At 36.1% G+C, this 22584-nt stretch overlaps 2 protein-coding genes across 2 annotated transcripts in view; one reads left to right on the top strand and one right to left on the bottom strand.

Moving 5' to 3' along the window:
* LOC124637434 (beta-3 adrenergic receptor-like) overlaps nucleotides 1–22584 on the bottom strand; it is a 114577-nt gene that overhangs the window by 6177 nt on the left and 85816 nt on the right. The window lies entirely within an intron of this gene.
* Nucleotides 678–4934, top strand: LOC124637432. Its single transcript, XM_047173915.1, has 7 exons — nucleotides 678–727; nucleotides 1755–1879; nucleotides 2203–2319; nucleotides 2771–2955; nucleotides 3223–3333; nucleotides 3550–4037; nucleotides 4241–4934. The coding sequence occupies exons 1-7, from the start codon at nucleotides 678–680 to the stop codon at nucleotides 4932–4934; spliced, it is 1770 nt and encodes a 589-aa protein (XP_047029871.1).

Below are 22584 nucleotides of genomic sequence, written 5' to 3'. Positions count from 1 at the left end.
GAAGAAGTATTTATACATCCATGGGGACCACATCCACATACAATCTTTTTGCTCTATGCCAATCTATTTGACATGATGCTGTCATAAATTGCCACGCGAAATCAATGGACGGAAAATACGAATCCCGTTGGTAAAGAAATTAATCAGTAATATGTCCAGAAGGAATAAAATTAGAGGAATGAGGACAGAGTCGAAATAACTACGTTCGACTCTATCCAAAATAATATATTCCAAATTGTAAGTATGAAGATTATGGTCATTTTTAAATTATAACTCACAATTTGCTCAGAACCCTTTTCCATGGTTTTATAAATTCCCCGTTGTGCATATGTTTTGTAATATTTAATGCAGTTCGCGTCCAGTGGATATCCTTTCGAGCATTTCTTTGACAATCCTCGAATCCATAGGTTTCGTTTTATAGGAAACTACTAAGGCTAATGTAGTACTGCCTATAGAGGAAAACCTAGTTGTAAGTTCTGTAGATACAACATAAGATATAGAAGCGAAATCTAAGTCGGTTTCTCAATATTCGTCTTGTCCTACGAACTTTGAAAATGCCAACTTCTGTGAACTAAAAAACTTGCAGCTATATACATAAATAAGTACTGCATATTATAATGTAAAATATTTTCCAGATTTCGTGCATTTCTAAATGGGAACAAAAGTAAACTATCACAATGTGTTTTGTCTTCACGTGCTGCGGTTGGATAGTTGATCTCGTCCAGAGGTACATAAATTATCTAGTTAACTTGCGAACTACGCGATAATTGAGGAAGCGAACGAAAATAGATTTTTTTGCAGCTTCGTTACGGCAAAGTATAAACACATTATATTTATCAAGGGCATGAAGGTTATTAATGCAATTTTAGCATGGAAGTACAAAAATAATTCATAGTATGTTCAGACTTCCAATAACTAGCACTTAGAATTGGTATTAAGTCGTTTTAAGATATTTTACGAAATAAAAAATGTACTATTATTAACATTGTTTGAAAGAGTTACCGCGGTCCTGGTACATAAAAAGCCTACGAAGAAACACGATAGGTTTTCAGTCAGTAAAAGTCTGACACTCCCTCACCGCTGCTAACCCACAGCGGGAGGGGTCATTTGATGACTTTTGCTATTGTTTAAAAAAACTGAAAAGAATGATGTTTCCCATTACTCCCATCATCCTCCGAGCCTTTTCCCTATCATGTTGGGGTCGGCTTCCAGTCTAACCGGATTCAGCTGAGTACCAGTGCTTTACAAGAAGCGACTGCCTGTCTGACCTCCTCGACCCAGTTACCCGGGGAACCCGATACCCCTTGGTTAGACTGGTGTCAGACTTACTGGCTTCTGACTACCCGTAACGACTGCCAAGGATGTTCTATGACAGCCGGGACCTACAGTTTAACGTGCCATCCGAAACACAGTCAATGGTATCTAAGATATATTTAGAAAGTACATACAAACTTAGAAAAGTTGCATTGGTACTTGCCTGACCTGGGATCGAACCCGCGCCCTCATACTTGAGAGGTTGGTCCTTTACCCACTAGGCCACCACGACTTCCCATTACTCCCATACTACATTACATTTACAAACACAAGCTTTACAATATGAACGCAATACACATAAAAATTGGTCATTTCGTTGTGGGTTAACGCTAATGTTAAGGGCATTTTTATGTGTAGCGTATGCCATAGTGAGGCGCGTCCTTTTAGCATAAACGGCCTCTACCATAAATACCTACATATAATGTTGATGCTTGGTACAGGATGTGGACCTTCACAATGTCATGCTTCATCAGCTCAGCAGTCGGCTGCGTGATGTTGACGTCATCCATGTCAGGCATTGCTCTCGGATACAATTACTCATTGGCTGAGTTTATGGAGTTGAAAGGTTAGTACATCAACTGTGTTTTTTTTTGTGACACTCTGTCAAGTTCGTGCACCGAAGGTTAGGATGGGCAAGATACTCATTTCCACAAATTTTCGCTTGAGAGAAAGGGGAAGGCAACTGTGCTTTGCTGATCATTAATAAACACTAATCACTAGGGTACAAATGTTCTGTTAGTTATTTTATTTCACTCTTGATCATTTTACATTCTCGTAACCGTGTTAACAATTCTGGATTCTAGCGAATCTAGTAATTTCGCTTTCTAAATAAGGCAGCATTATTTTCGTTTGTTTTTTCATCCTAACAAGCGATGTTTTAATTTCCAGACACGAACGTGTCGGTGTACCTGAAGCGAGGTGTGTTTGACGACGAGATAGCTGATGACATGGACTGGCGGCGCAGCGGACGCAAGCCCGTCGCCGGACACATCGGCGAGAATGACCGTATGACACATTTATTTAATTAAATACTAGCCATTTTCCCGCGGTTTCACCCTCGTCCCGTGAAAACTACTGCCAAAACCGGGATAAAATATAGTCTATGACACTCAGGAACATTGTAGATATATACCTACCTATCACTGAAAGAATGTTGGAAATTACCAAGCGGCTCTAAAGATTACCCCGTTCATATAAACTTACAAATTTTACTTCTTTATAATATTAGTAGAGATAATTTTCCCGAAATTTCCACTCCTCTAGTTACGTTTATCTCTCAGATTTCATCGTTTACAGTGATACCCGTATTCGCGTTTATATAACATGTTAGTTTTTATATTTTCGAAACATGATTAAAAAGTACATACGAAACAATATCATTCATTCAATTATTTCGTTGAACGTGTGACAAAAAGTCGAGTTTTTTTTTTCTAATACGATGTCTTCCAACATTTAGTGAGGACGGGAGCACCCGCGGACGACGACGATGCCAGCACTTTACGCTCTGGCCGAAGACTGGACGATTCTATATTCGAATCCGATCAGAATAGTTTCGAGGGTGCCCTGATGAAGCTCACAGCTAAGCCGCCATACCAGAGTACTGACCCACCACTGATTACCGAAGATATGGAGATGGTAGAAGTAAGTATTAAAAGAATAAAAAAGAACATTTGGTTGCGAAAATAAGACCGCTCTATTGATGAAGTGGTCAACACTAATGCTATGCCTCTGAAGATGTGTATATTTTGATGTGTTTGGTCCCTGTGAGGTAATACGTACTTACTGTGGCCGAAGCATCCGTAGGTACTTGATTAGGAAAAACATGGCTATCTAGATAAAATGAAGTGTTTACCTCATTAAGATTATCCATTGTCAGTTAAGTTTTGTAATAAACATAATATTTTTTAGGCTGCTACAAGTCATCCGTCAGGTTCTTTAGATCAGATGAAGGCAATACAAAGTCTAATTGACTCAAGAAGGGCAATGGCTGCCTCAGTTGGAACAACTTACTCCCCCATGGTAAGCACAATACCTAAATGTTCTTTCTTGCATCTGCATTGCAGGAATTACAGCACAACACGTCATGTAAGTCATGTATACAATATATGTTAGTCTATCATACATCGCACGCAAACACGCATGAAATACTTCGTTGCTTTCCTCGATAAATCTTTCCAAATCGGACTATTTGTTCCTAAACTCTTCACTACTTATTTTTATATATTCCACTTGCAGGCGACTTATGCAGCACTGGATAACAGGCTACCATTTCTCCCAGTCAACAACAATCCTAATGAACCTGGAAATCCTGATGCCCAATACAGACGCGTGATGAATCCAATGCATGCCATGAAACCACCAAACGTTAACCCCGCGCGGTATGCCGTGCCTGATGCTAACATAGCCAGCGGATACAACTGGGTCATTCCGAAGAAACCGATGCTATTTCCCAAGTCTGGACTGCCAGATTTTTACATATTGTCACCGACATACCCATCAGCTATTACAGTGGCACCGCGATTAGTAAGGCCTGGTAGTCCTGTCACGAAAGAAGACGAGGAAGAGGAACTCAAGGCAGAAGGCCCTGTCATGTTTGCTACAAGAACAGGACCGCCACCGATGGCCAAAACATCTCAAACATCAAAGCCCGCCATACTTGAAAAGTTAGAGAAAGAATCAGAATCCTTTAATGAGAGGTTTTTGCTAGAGGGTGATGAACCAGGGTAAAGAAATTATGCTATATTCATTATTCTAAATCTTGTTTTATAAGGTAGTAATTATAATTTTAACACTACATGATTGAGTCCTGCATACAAAATAAGGTTTTATGGATATTTCTGAGCATGTAATTTTGAGACGGTGTTAAGCCATATGATTTATTTACATAATTATTTTTCATTTTGTTATATTTTTTAATTGTTTTCAGCAAAAACGATTTCGCAAAGTTGCCGAATTTCGGAAAATCATCGGAAGAAGAATACGAAGATGAAATAAAAGGTCTCCCAGTTCGTAAACGCAGAAGTGTGAAAGATAACTTTCAAAACGGTGACGAAACACATTCTACAGAAATAAATACTCCATTTGATAATGCAAGTGAGAAAAGCAATCGTACCAAGTATTTCTCAAAGAACATATTTACAGCAACCGCTTGGATAACTGACAATTTAATTAATAGCAATAATAACAGCTTTGCTAAGAACGAAATCAAGAATATTGTTGAAGATAATTCAGAAATCGATAATGACACAGCAACTGCCAGCAATACTGACCAGCATACTTATAATAATGGACAACATATAAGTGCTGACTTTAAAAATTTCCTCAGCCGTTTAATCAAAAGTATGGAAAACGAGAAAGACCCTGCTACAGAAACTACGCCTGAAGCTGATTCGGTTACAGTTAAAATGAATGTGAAAATAAGAAGGCTACCGTTTGAGAGTAGAATAGTTTCCGGTAAATATGAACCAAATAACGAACCGATAAGGATGATTGATTCAGAAGAAACGTTAAGTAACCAAGAAATGCTAAATAGTATTAGTGTAAATTTAAATGAAGCAGGATTGTTGAGAAACTCAGCGTCGTCAACTTTCGTGAAGTTATTGCAATCTTCGCTAACTTGAATGATACTAATGTATTGTCTACTGTCTATTTAATTTTGTTTATTGTATTGTAGTGTTTTGTCAAGTGTAACAATGTTTGGTCTATAATGTCTGGTCCGATGTTATTTATTATACTGTGACATAACTTCTAACTGATTTTTATTGTAATATCCTGGATACCTACCTTACTCTTTTACAATGTTATTAGTTGGTTAATTTGTCCATCGGTTATATGTATTATGTGTAAATAAGTGTCACCTGCGACCCGTGAGAAGCTCTTCGCGCACCCGAAGAAAAAGAAGTCTACAGCCCTAACAATAAAAGAGATTTTCAAATCAGACCAGTGCCTTCGATTAGCGCATTCAGGTCGTCATATGAACAAACTCTTGAGCTTTAGAATAATAGCATGGACCCTTGATATTTATTTATTTGAGTAAGTCAAAAAGATCTCATGTGAGACACATGGATGTGGATACATTATGAAAATGAAAGCCGCACATCTAGCTATGCACTCTAGCTGCCAGTTAACTCTATGCTTGCCGTTGGACATAAACTTGGGAGAGAGCATTATAACATTATGATGACTTTAAAACAAACTACTGAAGAACTAACGTAGACGCCTGATGAATCTTAAGCCTATCTGTTTTAACACATAGCACTGCATGATCGTGGCTCATCATAAAAATTTAGGAAAGTTGCCCAGAAAGTTAGAAAAAAAATTGATATCTTAATGACTATACAACGATTTTACATAACAGTCGCTTATTAGATTATGAATTGCGAGAGGTCAAATCGTATCATAGAAATTAAAAGGAAATTGTATTTGATACACGAACTGTTTCGGCGTTAATCGTATCGAGGCTTTGCAAAGGGCGTCACTACACTGTAGTTCGATTCGACCAATGCTAATTTCGGAATTAATGCATTTCTGTTAACACAATACGTGTCGTTGTATGTTCACGTGCGACTACGTAAATAAAGTCCATTGCACATTTTAGATTGCTCGGTTAATAGTAGCCATGCAATAGTATCTTGTGCAGTTGATGAAATACAAACGGCCATGTTTGTGATCATTGAACGAGGTTCCAATTAAAACATGAAATGGAAAACTAATGTTGGTTTACTTTTTATTGCACCTGATGCAATAATTCAGTTGTAGGTGGATATATTTTCAGGTTTTTAGACGTCATTTAAGGTAAATTAAATTAAATTTATTTCTTACAAAAATCCTATTAAAATTATCGTCTACAGGTATTTTCTTTTATAACAACAATTCATTTCAAAATTCCAAGGCAAAATAAATTTGTTAGAAGCTGTATTTAACTCTCTTACATTTAACACCGCTTACACTTCACGCGTAAATTATGCTTAAACTTGCGTAAATATATGCGATAAAATTCTATTAAGGCGTACCCACGGCACAGTTTAGATGGGAAGATAAATTATGACTCATAAACCTGTATCCATGAAAGTCATGGTTCACGTTAAACTCCCGATAATATTGCTCAGGAATATCTTTTAGTCTCGAAGTTAAAGGGCGCTCGAGCGTGTAATGTCGCTCGGAAAATTCGAGAATTTCAGATGACGGAGTTTTTTGAAAAAGGAATTGTAATTACTATCTCCAACGAGGTATGATGATGGAATTATGTAAAAGTCTGAATTCAACCGTTTATTTATTTAATATTGAAACAAAATTTAAATAATTAACAACTTTAAAGATAATTGTTCTTTTCAGTTAATCGGTGCGGAAGATAAAAAGTTAATAGGCTTTTCTATTATTAAAATGAAGGATTACCTTTCATCTTCGTTATTAAGGGCTTAGGAAAAAACATCTTTCTTTTCGTTATCAAATAGGTACTTACAGATTAAACTGTTTAATCCACACGTTCCTTCTTCATTGAACAGGAAGCAAAAAGTACGATTGAATACCCTGTGATGGCAATTTCTCCTGCTTCTTATTTAAAACAACCTAAAAAAGTCCCATTATAATACCAAAAGTAAACAAAACAAATAAGTACATATTTAAGATGAGCTCAATTAAGCTGATACTAAATGAACAAACTAAGCAAAAACAAGTATTTGCCTGAAAGTGCAAACGACGGTAATTACCGGCTACTGGCAGCTTATCTGAGCGACGGTAATAGGACACAGAGCTTATAATACTAGCGGATTTTCCGCTCGGTTTTTACAACCGGCTACTGAATGAAGCGAACAATTGACAACTACCAGTACGAAGGATGCAGCCGGGTACCTACTAAGCGACAGAATTTTTCTTCTTGTAATGTGTCGCACTTATCTACTTATACGGTCGATTTTACTCGTCTCAATCTCAATTCATCTCAGTCAACGGTAATAAGTAAGTTATTTGACAAATTAACGACTTCGTCATAGTCTATCACTGAATATCACGGCAGGCCACTTGGATCTTATTGGTGTTCGATTTAGACTAATTACAAGGAATTCCTATTTCTTCATAGCAAAGATTACTTATTATTAAAATCGAGTCACCACGTCATACAAAAGCTGTCAGCGGCCATTTTGTTCAGCCTTAGCACTTACCAGAGCTGAAGCACTTAAAACTGTTTAAAGTTTGTAAAATGTGCGCTAAGTGTTACCTGGGTAGCTAGGTATGGCGGAAATAAAGGCGCTGTGATGGTATTAGAAATCCGTAAAAATGAGGAGAACGCTTTGAATATTTTTTTTATGTTTTCAGAATCTGAAAAAAAAGGATTTGCTATCGAATACTGTTGTAAAGTGAATGCTATACGTAAATATATTTTGTTTCATCTTAAAAATAAATCCATGATCAGCCACTGCTGAGCACAGACCTCTTCTCATATAGATATGGATCGAGCTTGCTCAATGCGGGTTGTTGAGACTTTTAAGTCCAGATTTCCCGAGTCGCTTTTCTTCACTACTTTAAAAAATATATGTATCCAATAAAAAAGTATGGTCAAAATATCAATAAAAGTTATATTTTCAACTGCTGAACTGACAAAAGTTGCGTAGGTAAATATGGTAACATGCTTGCTTCAGTAGTGCTAACTGTTATGTAGATAGTCTGCTAATGTGTAGTGAGAACAAACAAAATGGTTATACCTGAGCATAAACTCTTGTTTATATTGCCTTTCTAACGACTTTTTATGATACTTCTACGATAACGATCAAAGTGTGCATTTAAATTAAGAGTTGATGTAAGCATAAAAACTTCGTAGTAATGGTAGTTTCAATTATTATTTCTGTTGATTTAATTTAAACAGCAATGAAAATAACATAACATAACAGACCATTTTTGTAAATAACGTTACCGCATGACAATTTCCATTATTTATTTAAAGCTACACAAGGGTTTCAGGTATCGCGAGAAATGAGTTCAACAAATATAAGGAAATAATAAAAAGATTACCCACGCATTGACACAACAAAACACGAAAACCCTTTTGTCTTCCCACTCATTACCATATCTGAATCTTTCTCTCCCATGAGTACTTGCCATGGAGAACAAAATGACTAGCGGAGAGATCATAATGCAAAATCTCTTAATAAATTAGCACCCCAACATGCGGATTTGCGAGGGACGAGGAACATTACAAACTCCGCCCTTAGAATCCAAGGAACGCGTAGTTAATTTTAGTCTGATCGTTTATTCACGCCTACCATACGTTACTTGGCCTACCAGAAAGCGCCTGACCTACCTGTCTTATGGCTCCTATCTCCACTCATCTTTCCTTCCTCCAATGTACTTAGCAAATACCTAACTAAACCATTGTTTTATACTACTGTCCTCAGAAATCCTGAAAGGACTTTATAAAGATAATTTTATTAATATAACGCCCCTAGCTCCAAATGCACCCACGCGGAATGTTTGGAAGGTTATGAGAAAATAAAATAAAGGAGAACTGAGGAGGATTCTTGAACAACAACGAAATATCTTCAACCAAATTTCAAGGGGAGGAAAGTTCGACAGTGCTTATTAGGCATTTATTTTTTTGTGAGTACTTTATCTAAGTTATATTCGTGTTATATGAAAAAGACACTAAAAAATAAATAATAAAAAAATCCTGTAACAACGTTCTTTGCCTGTAGTACTACTATCAATATTTCATATAAGTACCTGCTACTAGGACCAATGCAGCACTATCTATATTTTTTATTAATCCTTTGACCCTCGCAGTAGATTTCGTCATTCTAGAATTACAACTGAAATAATTTTTACAATGTGAATATATTTTGGTATTATGTCACAAACAGATCTGGTAGTTTGTTCGCTTTTAAAATTGGTACAAATGTCACTCGTATCAATTGCTTCAAACTGTAGCAACGAGGTACGGAACCAGAGCAATTTTCGCGACAATTCCTCCATTTCGAGGCCAAGACGAGTGGCGTCCAAGTGGATAGACCCAGGTGAATGGTGCGATGTGGTAGATACGGCACGAGCGCCGGCTTAACACCAGCTCCTTCAGATAATCTAGCCAACTAGTGCTGCCAATATCTGTGTGACATCAAAGATGACTTATGAGTCGGTTTTAGAAGGTCTTTGGTTGGTCATTTGATTCAAAGGTGGGTCATGTGTGAAGGTCATTCTAGTCTAGTATATTTTTTGAGCCAAAGTGTTTTTATGCTGTGTTTCATTTTTATTACTTATTCACTACGATGAAGAGATTTCAGTTATATGCCTTTACGGTGGATTTTTGATTAATACACTTTACGGCATAAAAACAAACAGTCGGCATAGTTGCCCCAAACAATCCAAAAGGCATTCTATTTTTCATAATTACTTTCGTGAACATTGAATGAATCCACCAAAAGTATATGAAATTAAATTAAAATCCGGATGAACTCGGCTTCCTAGAGTACTTTGGTATTTTGTCAAACTAATTTAACTTCACAGCGGTATTCTTTTAATTAAAAGACTTGTTACGGGATTATTTGAATTTTACTGGTCATTTTGTTCGGAGACATTCTCTAGACGCGCTTGAAATTGTTTTGTTATTAAAAGAAAAACTTACCGTCTTAGAAATAATGGCATTTTACATAGTTTCAAAATCCTAACGTCCATTATAAACAGTTTTATAATCTGAGAGCAATCTTTCGATGGAACTACAACAATATGCGAAAAACTTTCGAAAAATGGAGTAGTAAATGAATGTCGTCCTAGTTAAGTTTAACTATGTTAAATATAATTAAAGTCATTACAAAATTACGATAAAGTTTTAACATAAATCGCTCAACATTTACCATAATTTCGTGTCAAAAATTTGAATTGAATTCATTAGATACTGTTGTGAGGCTTGATTCATAAATAAATTTTCGTCCATGAAAAACAAGTGTTATGGCCAAACCATGTTTCATGACCATTTTGTGTCAATTCTTGGACTAGTTTCAACAAAAAATGCGGTGACTACTAAAACAATTTCCGTGTTACCACAAAAACTTTTTAACGTAAGTTTAAGCCTTGTCTAAAAAAATGTCAAATTATGACGTTGACATATGGTTCATTTTGCAGCCAACATTTTTTTAGACAAGTGTAAAACAGGGTTTTAAGTTTTTGTAGTAAGGCCATTTATGTCGTGTCATTACGGAACGTTATTTTACATCAGAGTGCTTAGTGCGAGTTTTCGTGAATTTTTTTACGGACTCACGTGAGAGCGCGTATACTAAGATTTGTATGCAGTGTTGCCAACTTAGTGGATTTTCCACTAATACTGGTGGTTTAAGTCCCCTATTTAGTGGCGAAATGTTGAAAGTACTGCGGGTCAAGTAGCGAAATGTAAGTTTTGTGGTACAACTTTAAGGAGTTACTATGGAGATTTGAAGTCTCACGGAATGTCAAAAAAGCATCTACAAAACAAAAAGGTGAACGACTACTATATAATTATATTAAGTACTCATTCATTGGTCAAATGCGTAACTAAACAATTTGTGAAACTACTACGCCGATTATAATTTGTGAAGGATTCGGATCGGGTCGGATGAATTGCTAAACAGATGTAATGCTTTGTCTGTTTTAACTTTCTATCGTTGCCGAGTTACATCTTTGGATGATTAAATTGTTTTAGGTTACAATAAAATATAAACAATATTTTTTTTGTGGTGAATTTGGTGATTTTAAGTGTGGGATAAATTTTTGTTAGTGGTTTTCTGGTGGTTTTAAAAGTTGACTCTGGTGGTAAGCTTCTACAACTGTTGGCAACACTGTTTGTATGGAACAAAAACAGGTTCCAATTTTTGACACTAGGTGGAGCTGTTTTTGTTCCATACAAATCTTAGTATACGCGCTCTCATGTGAGTCCGTAAAAAAATTCACGAAAACTCGCACTAAGCACTCAGTTGTAGTTTTACTCTCTAGCGTCTATCACCTATAGTTACGTAATAGTTTTACTCTCTAGCGTCTATCACCTATAGTTACGTAATAGTTTTACTCTCTAGCGTCTATCACCTATAGTTACGTAATAGTTTTCAACTGGTTCCCCAGGTTCTATGCCAATTATGTAGGTACCTCCCGTGTATTTATAAAATAGATTTAGCAGCTATTTATTGTTCTGCTATGCTATGTTCTGCTATATTTTCAGTAGTTTCAAACTTTCCACACTATTTTTAGTGTGTTCAATTCATTCCAGTTTCAAGAAAACCATTTCTCTTGTATCAATCGATCATTTCTTTATAAAACTAAAGCCTAGGTACATTCTGACAATGGGCTAATCCTAAAACAACACATAATGCATTCAAATAGGTATCCAAAAAGGCAGAGTTGGACGTACCATTCCGTAAACTCCATTAGTAACACCTGCACAACAAGGTAATCCGAATGCAATTCAATATTCCGAACATTTTCGGACGCAAATGGTGAAATCATATTCCTTTACCTTCAGACGTCTGGGGATTTGATAATGAAATTCTGATGGGAAACTCAATGGAGAAAGCTACAGTAAAATAAAAGATTTTGAACCTCTTCTTATCTTTTATTTTGTGACTTTCGCCGACATTATTTTGCCGTACCTGATTTTGAAATAAAACTACGTAATCATTTACATTTAAATGCAAGTCGTTTCGTACATTTAGCTAGAACATTGCTTGCTTGTAATTACTCATTGCAAGTTCCCCTGTCAGTATACTGATATTTTAGATACCTAAAACTCCCTTATGAACGTTTTTATTAAAGGTGAAAATAAGTATTTGTTCAATACATATTTTAATAGTGTTCTTTCATTATATCTTAAAAGATTAAAAACACATTGAAATTAACAGATTCGTCATTTAAATACGAGCATGCTCAAATCTATTTTAGATTCTACAGCGCTTTTCTTATGAAAAATCTAAAATCACTTTCTTCGACCCTGGAATCCTTATCAAGGTCCAATCGTTGCGATTCCTACAGCACCGAGCAATAAAACCGGGACGAAGGTAGAATTCAATCCTGTATAGATAGTTCAACTCAGATTTGCGCGCGGCCCTATGTGTGCGTCGGCTTGTAAATATACAACTTTCATTCGTGTGACAGTGACGTCGTCCGAGCATGACGTGTTCTTATCGCTTTTTGTTATGGGTACAGTCGTTTACGAAAATGTCTAGTTCTTCACGGAGAAAATGTTTAAGGAGTCAGGTAGCGTTTCAAAAAATGAAACAACATTCAAAGCTTTTTATTATTACATTTTACAGTTTTTCATTATTTTCTCATAAGTTTTTTCAAATTGACGTTGACAGTATCTAAGAAATAAATGAGGTGAAATATCTAAGATGAATTAAATACTCCTTACATATTTTCTAGCTCGGGGTACGCGGACAATAAATAAAAGTGTGGACTAAGAATGTAAAAAGACGTATAATCTAGTATAATAATGTAAACAAAATGTGTGGGGAATTTTAAAAAATAATATTGCTTCGCATAATGTCGACCAAAATAAGACGGAAATAATGAAACTCATAAATGAACGTTTAAGTCATATTGATGAAGGGATGTTGGGTAATACTTGTCGACATGTACAAAAGAAAAAAGAAAAATACTATAGACATTTTGACATGGAGTCAAAATTTATAATTTACCTCGGTGAGAGTAGCGAATCCGAAAATTCATCATTTGATTTTTCAAGTAGCGATTCAGAATCATTATAAATAAATAAACATTAAATTACGTAATAACTGTTTTTCTTTAAACAGCCGTAACCCCTAAATAACTGTATTTGTACCCGACTGTACCTCTTGTCACGCACACAAAGTCACTGTGTATGTACAAGGGTTACCCACACATAAGGCCGCGCGCAAGACTGAGTTGAACTTACTATACCTATAAATAAAATAGCATCATTTGAAATTCACTTGAACCTTGCATCCTTTGGATATATTTCTCGCAAGGACTAAATAAGAGTAAGCTTAGATAGAAGGTATTCTGATAACAAATACCTGACCTACATAGGTAGTTACACTAGGGAACATTTATAACGGGACAGTATTCACTTATCATTTGCTAAAACTAGTGGTACTTAATATTTTCTACCTATATTATTTCTATCATAATTTAAAATTACTTAAATTAAATCTTATCTCTTCTAAAACAATAAACTATAGTCAAAAGACTCTGAAACACTTCTATAAGTTGCGCCAATTTCCCTGCTACCGAGTGTAATAGACCAACACAGCTCCGTCTGTTTGCAAACCCAGTGAGGTTAGAATTAGTGCAACCCATGGAGGACAAAATGACTAGAGATATCATAACACAACATGTAAGAAAGGTGTTCATGGGACGAGTAACGTCCCAGCTCCGCTTTCATACACCTTCTGTAGAACCCCACTTTTTACAAAATAAAATCGCCTATCAAATCAATCAAGACCAATCTTTGACAGATTGGTCGTGATTTGACAAGAATCCCGAACACCTCGTTAGTTCTAGTAACTGATCGTTTTGAACACGTCTAACGTACGATACATTGACCTACAAGAAGACGCCTGACCGCACAATTCTTATGGCATCTCCGTTACGTTTCCTTCTTCGGTAATGCAAGCTGTGTCTGCAGTTGCAATCGATATGAGTACTCAGCTCTTTTTATAGAGAACGAATTGAATAATACATTAGGTTAGAGTTAGCATCTCTTTTGTGGGTGGATAATTCAGTTTTCATTTTAATTAATATTAAAGTTTTCTCATCGTGGACTACGAAAACTATTTTAGTAGAGCTGATAAAATATCCTGTCAGACAGTTTCTGAAGGGATCATGATGAAACATTTATCTGTTTCAGTATCTAGGTTTTTTGAAGGTGCTCAAAAATAACAACATGATAGGTATTTTACAATAATAACAAACAAACAAAAAACGGTAAAATGTTAAACTTAAAATGTTAAATGAAGTCAAGTAAAGTTAAATTAAGAAACAGATGGTTAAAGTGTTTGACGATAATGCGACCTCTGTCTCAAATAGCAGAATTACCATTTATTCGCTATTTACTAATACTTAACAATAACCAACTTGCACTTTAGTTAATTTTACTTGGGTCTTATTAAGTGAGCCATTTTATTTTAATCGTGACAGAAATGTATATCGCTAGCACTACGCTGGCTACAGCCGGTGTAACAAAGACTGAATGAGGGTAGAAATTAAAAGAGACTGTGATTTTAAGCTCCAGGACAGTAATAAAATTTTATACTTAAAAGCAGGACGATAAAAATACATTGTAGTTTTATTCAGACGACATGATGGGGTGTAGTTATTATTTGGAAGTTATATATTACTAGCTTTCGCCCACGGTTTCACCCGCGTCCCGTAGCCGGATGGTGACAAAAACTATCCTAAAACCTTCTCCCGAGTCCTCCCCTCTAATTTTCAGCCAAATCGGTCAAGCCGCTTTCATGTTATGTCGTGACAACGGAAAGCGGGTTTCATTTTTATATACAGGGTTACTGGTAAGTAGACCGCATCCTTTCATGAGGTGATAGTATAGGTCAATACGGGCAAATTTGACCATGGGATACACTGGGCAAAAGTTAACCCGTTTCAAGATAATCGAATTTCAAGATCTTTTCTTTATAAGTCGTCTAGGTACACGTATAAATTTTTATTATTAGTTAAAAGTCTCGTTTTTGCGGATTTTTGTGTATTTTGTTTGTGTCTTTTTGGATAACTAGATAAATGTAGATGTTTTTCAAGTATTGAGTATACAAAATGAAGAGTAATATTTTTGAGAAAATAGCTACTAAAGTGTATCCCATGGTCAAATTTGTCCGTATTGACCTATACTATTACCTCCTGAAAGAATGCGGTCTTCTTACCAGTAACTCTGTATATTTTTAGATGTCAATCATCCTTGCACCCAACCTGCACCAAGCAGGCTGGCAAGAAGAAGAAATTACGACGTCGACTGCGATGACGGACCTTCAGAATTGATATGATTTCCAAATTATCTTCAATGCTGTATTTTTAATAACTTCGTTTTGATATCGTTAAATCATTTATAAAAGTAATGTTTGTGAGCAATAAAACTTGCACGGTCGTATGTCTATGAATTATGTGTTTTTAATATATTGATTTCTGACACTTACGCGAATATTAGACATTTAAATAAAACTACTTTTACGGATTTTATCGCGTTATATTAATATTATTTAATCCCGACGTTTCGGATCCTTTACAGCATCCATGGTCACGGGCAGACTAAGGTGTTGGTCGTCTTGATATATTAGTTACAAACAGCTACCCTACATTTTGTTGATTATTATTGACAATCCGATTCACGCAAAACGAGCTCACTGTATCCATAGGTCGAGCAGTTGTAGGCTTGGATTTTGATTTAATAGTTTCTATGATGGGATTCCAAGCAGGTGGTATGCACCAGCCATCTTCTCTATTGAAATTTGGATGTTTTTTAATTTCAATAGCCTCGCGAATCATCCTAGGTAGGAATCGGTTTTCCCTTGCAAGGACTTGTGGTTTATCAAATCTGATGTAATGCTGGGCCTTGTCTAGTGTGTGTTCACAAACTACTGACTGTCTGGAACGGCGGTGTTTGACATCGGCGATGTGTTCTTTTACGCGGGTCCCTATGCTTCTTTTAGTTTGGCCTATGTAAGAGAGACCACAATCACATTCAAGCTTGTATACACCCGCATCTTGTAGAGGTATGTGACACTTGACAGGTGGTAAGAATTGACTGATCTTCTTCAGCGGCTTGAAGTAGGTTTTGATTGAAGCTCGCTTCAAGATGTAGCCAATCTTGTCTGTGACTCCTCTTATGTATGGAAGAACAGCAGGTAGACGCTCAACTGTGGCTGGTTTCACGCGGGTTCTGCGACGAGGGCGCGGTACTCGGAGCTTGTTGTCGTGCAGTACTTGCTTGACATGTTGAAGCTCAGCACCCAGGTGTTGTTCATCGCAGATCCCACGTGCTCTCTGAAACAATGATTTACCAACGGTAGATAACTGTGTTGGGTGGTGGTGGGACTCACCATGAAGGTATTTGTCTGTATGGGTTTTCTTCCGATACACAGTGTGACTCAAGGTGTTATTAGGGTTACGGATAACCAATACATCTAAGAAAGCTAAGGAGTTGTTTGCCTCTGACTCCATAGTGAATTGAATTTTGGGGTTTATGGAGTTAAGATGATTTAAAAATGCTGTGACTTTGTCAGATGGTAGTATTGTGAAAGTATCATCTACGTACCGCTTGTAGAATTTGGGTGTTACGGGTGCAGATTGCAGGGCTCGCTCCTCAAAATCCTCCATGAAGATATCAGCAACAATGGGAGATACTGGGGAGCCCATTGCTACACCATCCACTTGCGTGTAGAAGTGATTATTCCACAGTAAATAGCCAGATGTTAGGCAATGTTTTAACAGTTCAGCATATTCAGTAGGCATGTTATTCTCTGCTAGTTTCTTAGACACAATCTTGATGCAGTCTTCAACGGGTAAGCATGTAAACAATGACTGAACATCAAAACTGACCATAGTTTCATTGTCAGCTAGTTGTAGGTGTTTTATTTCACTGACAAAATGGTACGAGTCCTTTACATATGCTGCTGTGTTTCCTCTCAATGGTGAAAGTACTTTAGCCAGATGTTGAGCCAATCTGTAGGTTGGTGAGTCGATTTGGCTGACTATTGGTCGTAGCGGAGCATTAGGTTTGTGTATCTTCGGTAGCCCATACAGCTTTGGTGGTTTTGCGCAGCTAGGAACTAGGTATTTTACGTCTAGATTCAATGTTTCGGAGTACTTTTTTATCAAATCACTAGTTGATTTCAATGTTTTTGTTGTGGGGTCGGTCTTCACTTGTTTATATGTACTTTCATCCGATAAAAGGTCTTGTATTTTATCATTGTAATCTGACGTATCCATCACCACCGTAGCATTACCTTTATCTGCACGTAGAATTGTTAATTCAGGCCTGTCGCGAAGGTTTTTTAACGCTAGATATTCAACTACTGGAACTAACTACTACTGAAACTGGGATTAAATAATATTAATATAACGCGATAAAATCCGTAAAAGTAGTTTTATTTAAATGTGTTTTTAATGTTTGTATACCCCTTCTGATCTGTCTTTTAGGAATATAGATTATTACTAGTAGGTATACTTACTACTGAGCCGTTTCTATAATGCCTTTAACATGTATTAAATTATTTTGATCCTGAACTCCCCTTCAAAAAACTACCAGTTCCACCCAATTTAACGTTCCGTGTTTATACTAAAATAATCAATATTTTTTGCCTGACTTTTCCAGCAGGTTGATACATAAAACGATTCTGATAAGGATAATGGAAAACCGCAAAACGAAGGCACTTAATTAAAACCGCAGTACAAAACTTTAAATCTTATTGACTTTTAAAGAGAGCTTTATAACAACCCAAATAACCGATTCAAAGTTGACACCAAAGTTGACGACTTTGACGAACAATCCCCACTTCGTCGTATTGCCACATTCATCAAAGTGAGCGCAAAACGTTCGCTTTAAGTACAAGCTTTAATTAATACCAAGGAATTAATTAAAACTTACACAGATTGGCTGTGTGGAGGTAATTCGAATAATATTTACTTGTAGCTTCCCGTCTTGCATTAGAAAGATTTCCCCACAGCGAGTGTGGCACTCCTTGGGGCATCCCGGTTGCGACATAACGAGCTTAGGATTTAGAAATAACATTGCTATATCGTGAGTAAATCGCTCTGGGAAAATGTGCACGAGTTCCGGTGCGTATGTACTGGAGTTAGAGTATTATTGGCTTGTCCTGTTTTAAGTTGCTGATTAAGAAGAAGGGCTTTTCTTTAATAGATACTCTGTAAATATGACTGTTTCCTTGTAATAAGTGGAGACCTTTGTATGATTTTTATTGAAAGAAGATACCGGTAAGGTTTAATCAAAGCAGACCGGAAGTTTCTAAACAACCAATAGAAAAAGGATCCTATTGGTCGTCTAAAAACCTCTTTGTACGCTGTTTAATAACGGCAAAACATGAAGGATCTTATTTATTGTATCATTAACACCTTGTATACTCATGTTTTACAAATAAAATATCTTTATCTTTACCTCCAGTTTTCTTTCGCTTCGGTAGACTCTGGGTCCTTAAGTATAATCTGGACCTTAAATATAACGTGTGTACAGCCGGCATTTAAGATTAAAAAAATTGCGTATGTGTAGCTATTTGTTTTTACGTAGCTAGCTTAGGACATAGGTAAGTAGAGAGCATAAATTTCGACCATTCTAAACAGAGACAGAAACCGTTTGTTTCAGCACTTCGTGTGGATTATGGGACCAAGTCATGTCATCTTCAAACAATTGACCAATAGTTGTTTTAGCTTCAAAACCAACCATTGCAACCCATCTAAAAGAAAGCCTCCTACTAATATTATAAATGCGAATGATTCCAAAAACGTATGTTTGTAGCTCTCTCACGCTAAAATGCTAAAACTACTATACGAATTTTGATGAAAGTAGTTCTCTAAAGGGGCGGGTGAAAACGCGGGCGGAAACTAGTATTGAATGTTGTATATTGTATATAAAACACGAACTACTTGGTAACACTTCTTCCAATCATTGAACGGTTTCTTCGAATACTTATTTGCTTCTAGGAAAGAAGAACTGTGATACTACATTCGATATTGAGTGTTTTCCGATCTGAAGTTCATTATAAGATAACGCGAAACTCACTCTGGTGTAATCTAAGTGAAGTGACTGAATAATCCGAAAGTAAAGACTAAAAAAAAACATAAATCCATACTAATATTAGAAAGTTGAAGAGTTATTTGTACGCTTATTTGCCTGAACGTGGTAGTCTCAGGAGCTGGTCATGTACCTATCGGTGGAGATAACTACTTATAGGCATTTTTTATCCGGGTTCGTGAGTTCCCATGGAATGTGGGTCACATCCCTAACTGCAGCTAGAACTATTTTCTTTGCATTAATTTAATGAACCCAGCTTTTCAGGTTTGTATATCTTCCGTAAAGCATTTTCAGTTTTCCAGATGAAAAAAACCTCTAGAAAAGTCAAATATCAATGAAAATCGTGGAAGTATCAACAAAAATGTCTGCGTATCTTTTCGTTTCTCCTGAAATCTTGAGTTGGCCCCATAAAACGTACTTACGGTGCTTGACAATAATTGCTTATATTAGAATTTAACCCTAGAAGCCTAATCTACGCCTGCGAGACGTACACGCATTCGAATATCGTTTGTTTTTTTCTGACGGTTGAGGCTAGCGTGTGGTGCTCTTATGTTACCTCCGTGGCCGACGGGAGCTAGAGGATGGTGCCCGTATCGTTGAGGTAAGTCCCGCCATTTTTGATTTATCGAAGTGTTGCACGCCTGCGAGACGTATGTTTAGGCTTTCTGTAACTTTTAACTGAGATTGAGTGATTTTACTATTGTTTGTTTTTCGTATATTTTATATCTTTTTTCGGCATTGTTTCAGGTATAAATATGTCACGGTGTAATATATTAGACGAAGACGATATTTTTGCAATTTTGAACGAGGAAGACAATCCTTCTCAGGAAGATTCAGATTCCGAAGTTGAGGATAACCAGATTATCGACAACGTTCAAAGCGAGGACGAAAATAATGAAGTGTCTGAGTACGTTTCGTCTTTACAACAATCTGGAGCCTCTGAAGAAACCGACCCCACCCTTGTTGCAGAAGCTGGTCCATCATCTGGCGCAGACCGTGTTTTACCACCTACCAACTCGGAGCGGATTTATCGTGTTCGTAATCGAACTCAGAATGGACATATTTGGTAAACTGTTAAAGCTCAAATCTGATTAATTGTAATGTTTGCTCTAAGAATAGATATTAGCGTAAAAAAAATATTTGGTATTCAAAAAAAATATATATGTTTTAGCTGATTTTGAAGAAGTTAATTTTTTTGTACCAATTTATGCATATTGTTTTTGTTGTTGTAATAAATAACTGTAATTATAGTTATAATTAATAACAGTGTTGTTTTATTTTTAGTTTATATTCCAAATTAAAATGTCTGCTCAATAATAAAAATAATAATTAAATAATGTACCTAAAATCGGGGCTTTTATATGTGTACGCCTCTGAGACGTATGTTAAGGCTTTGTGTACGTTCGAAATAGATTAGGCTTCTAGGGTTAAACGTGAATCGTCAAGTGTCCGTAATGACTCTAAATTGTACTTTTATCAACACGACATTTACCAAGTTACTAATGAGTTGTGTGTAAATTAATTTTGCTAAACAAGCACTCTTGAAATTGAAAAAATGAATTAAAAATGTAAGGAAAATAGCATTGAATCGCTTTTTGGGCTATTCATTCATTTCATTTCCTCAGTTTTTTTTTTCTGAAGCAATTTTATCTCTTTGTAGCGTGAAAGTGAATAAAGATTGCCATCCTAATTACTGGTAACGTTTTTGGCAAAAACCTCTCTATGTGTCATTCATGTTTTCACTAAAAAGGGCGCGATAAATAAAAAAAAATAACTATAAAATATTGGGTTCCTTATAAAGGAAGTGACTAAGTTTTCAAATACCTACTCACCTAGTCATAAAGTACCGCTTTAGTAAAATAGGTTTTTTAGAGCTTCCAAGGCGAAAAATATTCATTTCTCGACTTTCGCACGCGAATGAGACACGAATGGAATACCTGATCGAACACGGAAAGAAAATTCTCCAAATACTTTTTTCAAACAGAAGTAGTGTGTTTAAAAGCTCTCGCGCCTTAGTAACCCAATTAAAGAGGGGTTAGCAATATTCGATTCAGGCCTTTCGGACCTCCTTATTTACTATTGTCACTACTTTCACACTTTCTAAAGCTGGCTGTTTTTCTCTGCCTTGAATGGGCAGGACGTGACTACAGTTTTTTAACAGTTCTAAAAAGGAGGTGCTCAAGCTTTTTGGTAATTCCTTTTTCAATTTACAACTAGCACCAGTATGTACGGAATATTGCAGACCTACTAATAAACATGGAGGAAGTACTCATACCTAAAATGAAAGTCCATTGATAAAATTTATCAATTTAGAATTTGATTAAGAGAAACGTATCCAGCAGTGAAGTAGGCACAGTAAATTGAAAGATAAACGAATATATTAATAACAGCCAACAAAACTCACAAATTATACTAGGCACATTTAACTCGGGCGCAGTTGGCTAAGTGAACTAACTTCACTAACTTTATCTAAGCAAAACTCCACTATAAACTGATAAGTTTACCGCTTCTACTCCAGTTTCTAATTATGACGCCATAGACTACACTAACTTTTAAACAAGATAAACTATGATCTATGTTGGCGTTGATAATAATTTTTGAAGGCAGAATAGTTACACGAACTCTTTTCTGTTCTCCATTTTATTCATGTAGATATAGATAAGCAGCTCGGTCATATTTTTTTTAAGATGAGACAATTTTGACAGTTGATAAGTCATCGAACTCTCAGGTGACTTAAACTTATTCACCAATATTGAAGTTCCTTCTAGTTGATAAATGACGTGTAACTTATGCAAATCCATTGCATATTGGTCGTCAGGCTCTTGGGCATGCAAATTATTGCAAATGTCGATGTCTGCATCGCATAGTTTTGCTTTAGACAGTTTACTAATAGCAGCAGTGGGGTTAGGCACGAAGTTTGATTGGCAATCTATGTTGTCTATGTTCTTGTAGAAGCTTCAGTACTCTTATTAGTCTGTGGAAGTCTAAGCTCTTCGTTCGAAGTTCAAATCAAACATTTTGTTGATGTTGTGTATCTTGATTATCTTATCAAATGATACTGGTTAACTCGATATTACGGGAAAAGCACCCTTAACCCCGCCATACAGAGAATGAATATCATTAGATAATACAATTATTTATGAATAACTTACTGATTGACGTCCTCAATGGCGTGCGAAGGCTGTCTTTATTCCGATATCCTTCATATCCTATTCAGAATACGTAGTTTACGTTCCCAAATAGCTCCGAATATAATTGGATTGTAATTACTTCCATGTACACTGTACACTTGGGTTATTTCAAGATTGATGTGATGTTAAATTCATGATGAGAACAATAGGAATGTTTTGTATCAATATTACCTTACCTTTATGCTATTGTATTTGTATTGTAGAAGTCTCGTGTTTTGACTTCGGTTAATCAGTCTGGTAAATAATATTACTCGTAACCTTCATTAATACAATGAGGGATAATTCGTATCGTTTGAAAATAAAACTTGACCATTTTTATATTGTTATGAAAATTTCGTT

This window comes from Helicoverpa zea, chromosome 16 (genome assembly GCF_022581195.2).
Source record: "Helicoverpa zea isolate HzStark_Cry1AcR chromosome 16, ilHelZeax1.1, whole genome shotgun sequence".
Taxonomy (NCBI): domain Eukaryota; kingdom Metazoa; phylum Arthropoda; class Insecta; order Lepidoptera; family Noctuidae; genus Helicoverpa; species Helicoverpa zea.
The sequence above is the reverse complement of the archived record's forward strand: the minus strand, read 5'-3'. Positions and strand labels throughout refer to the sequence as shown.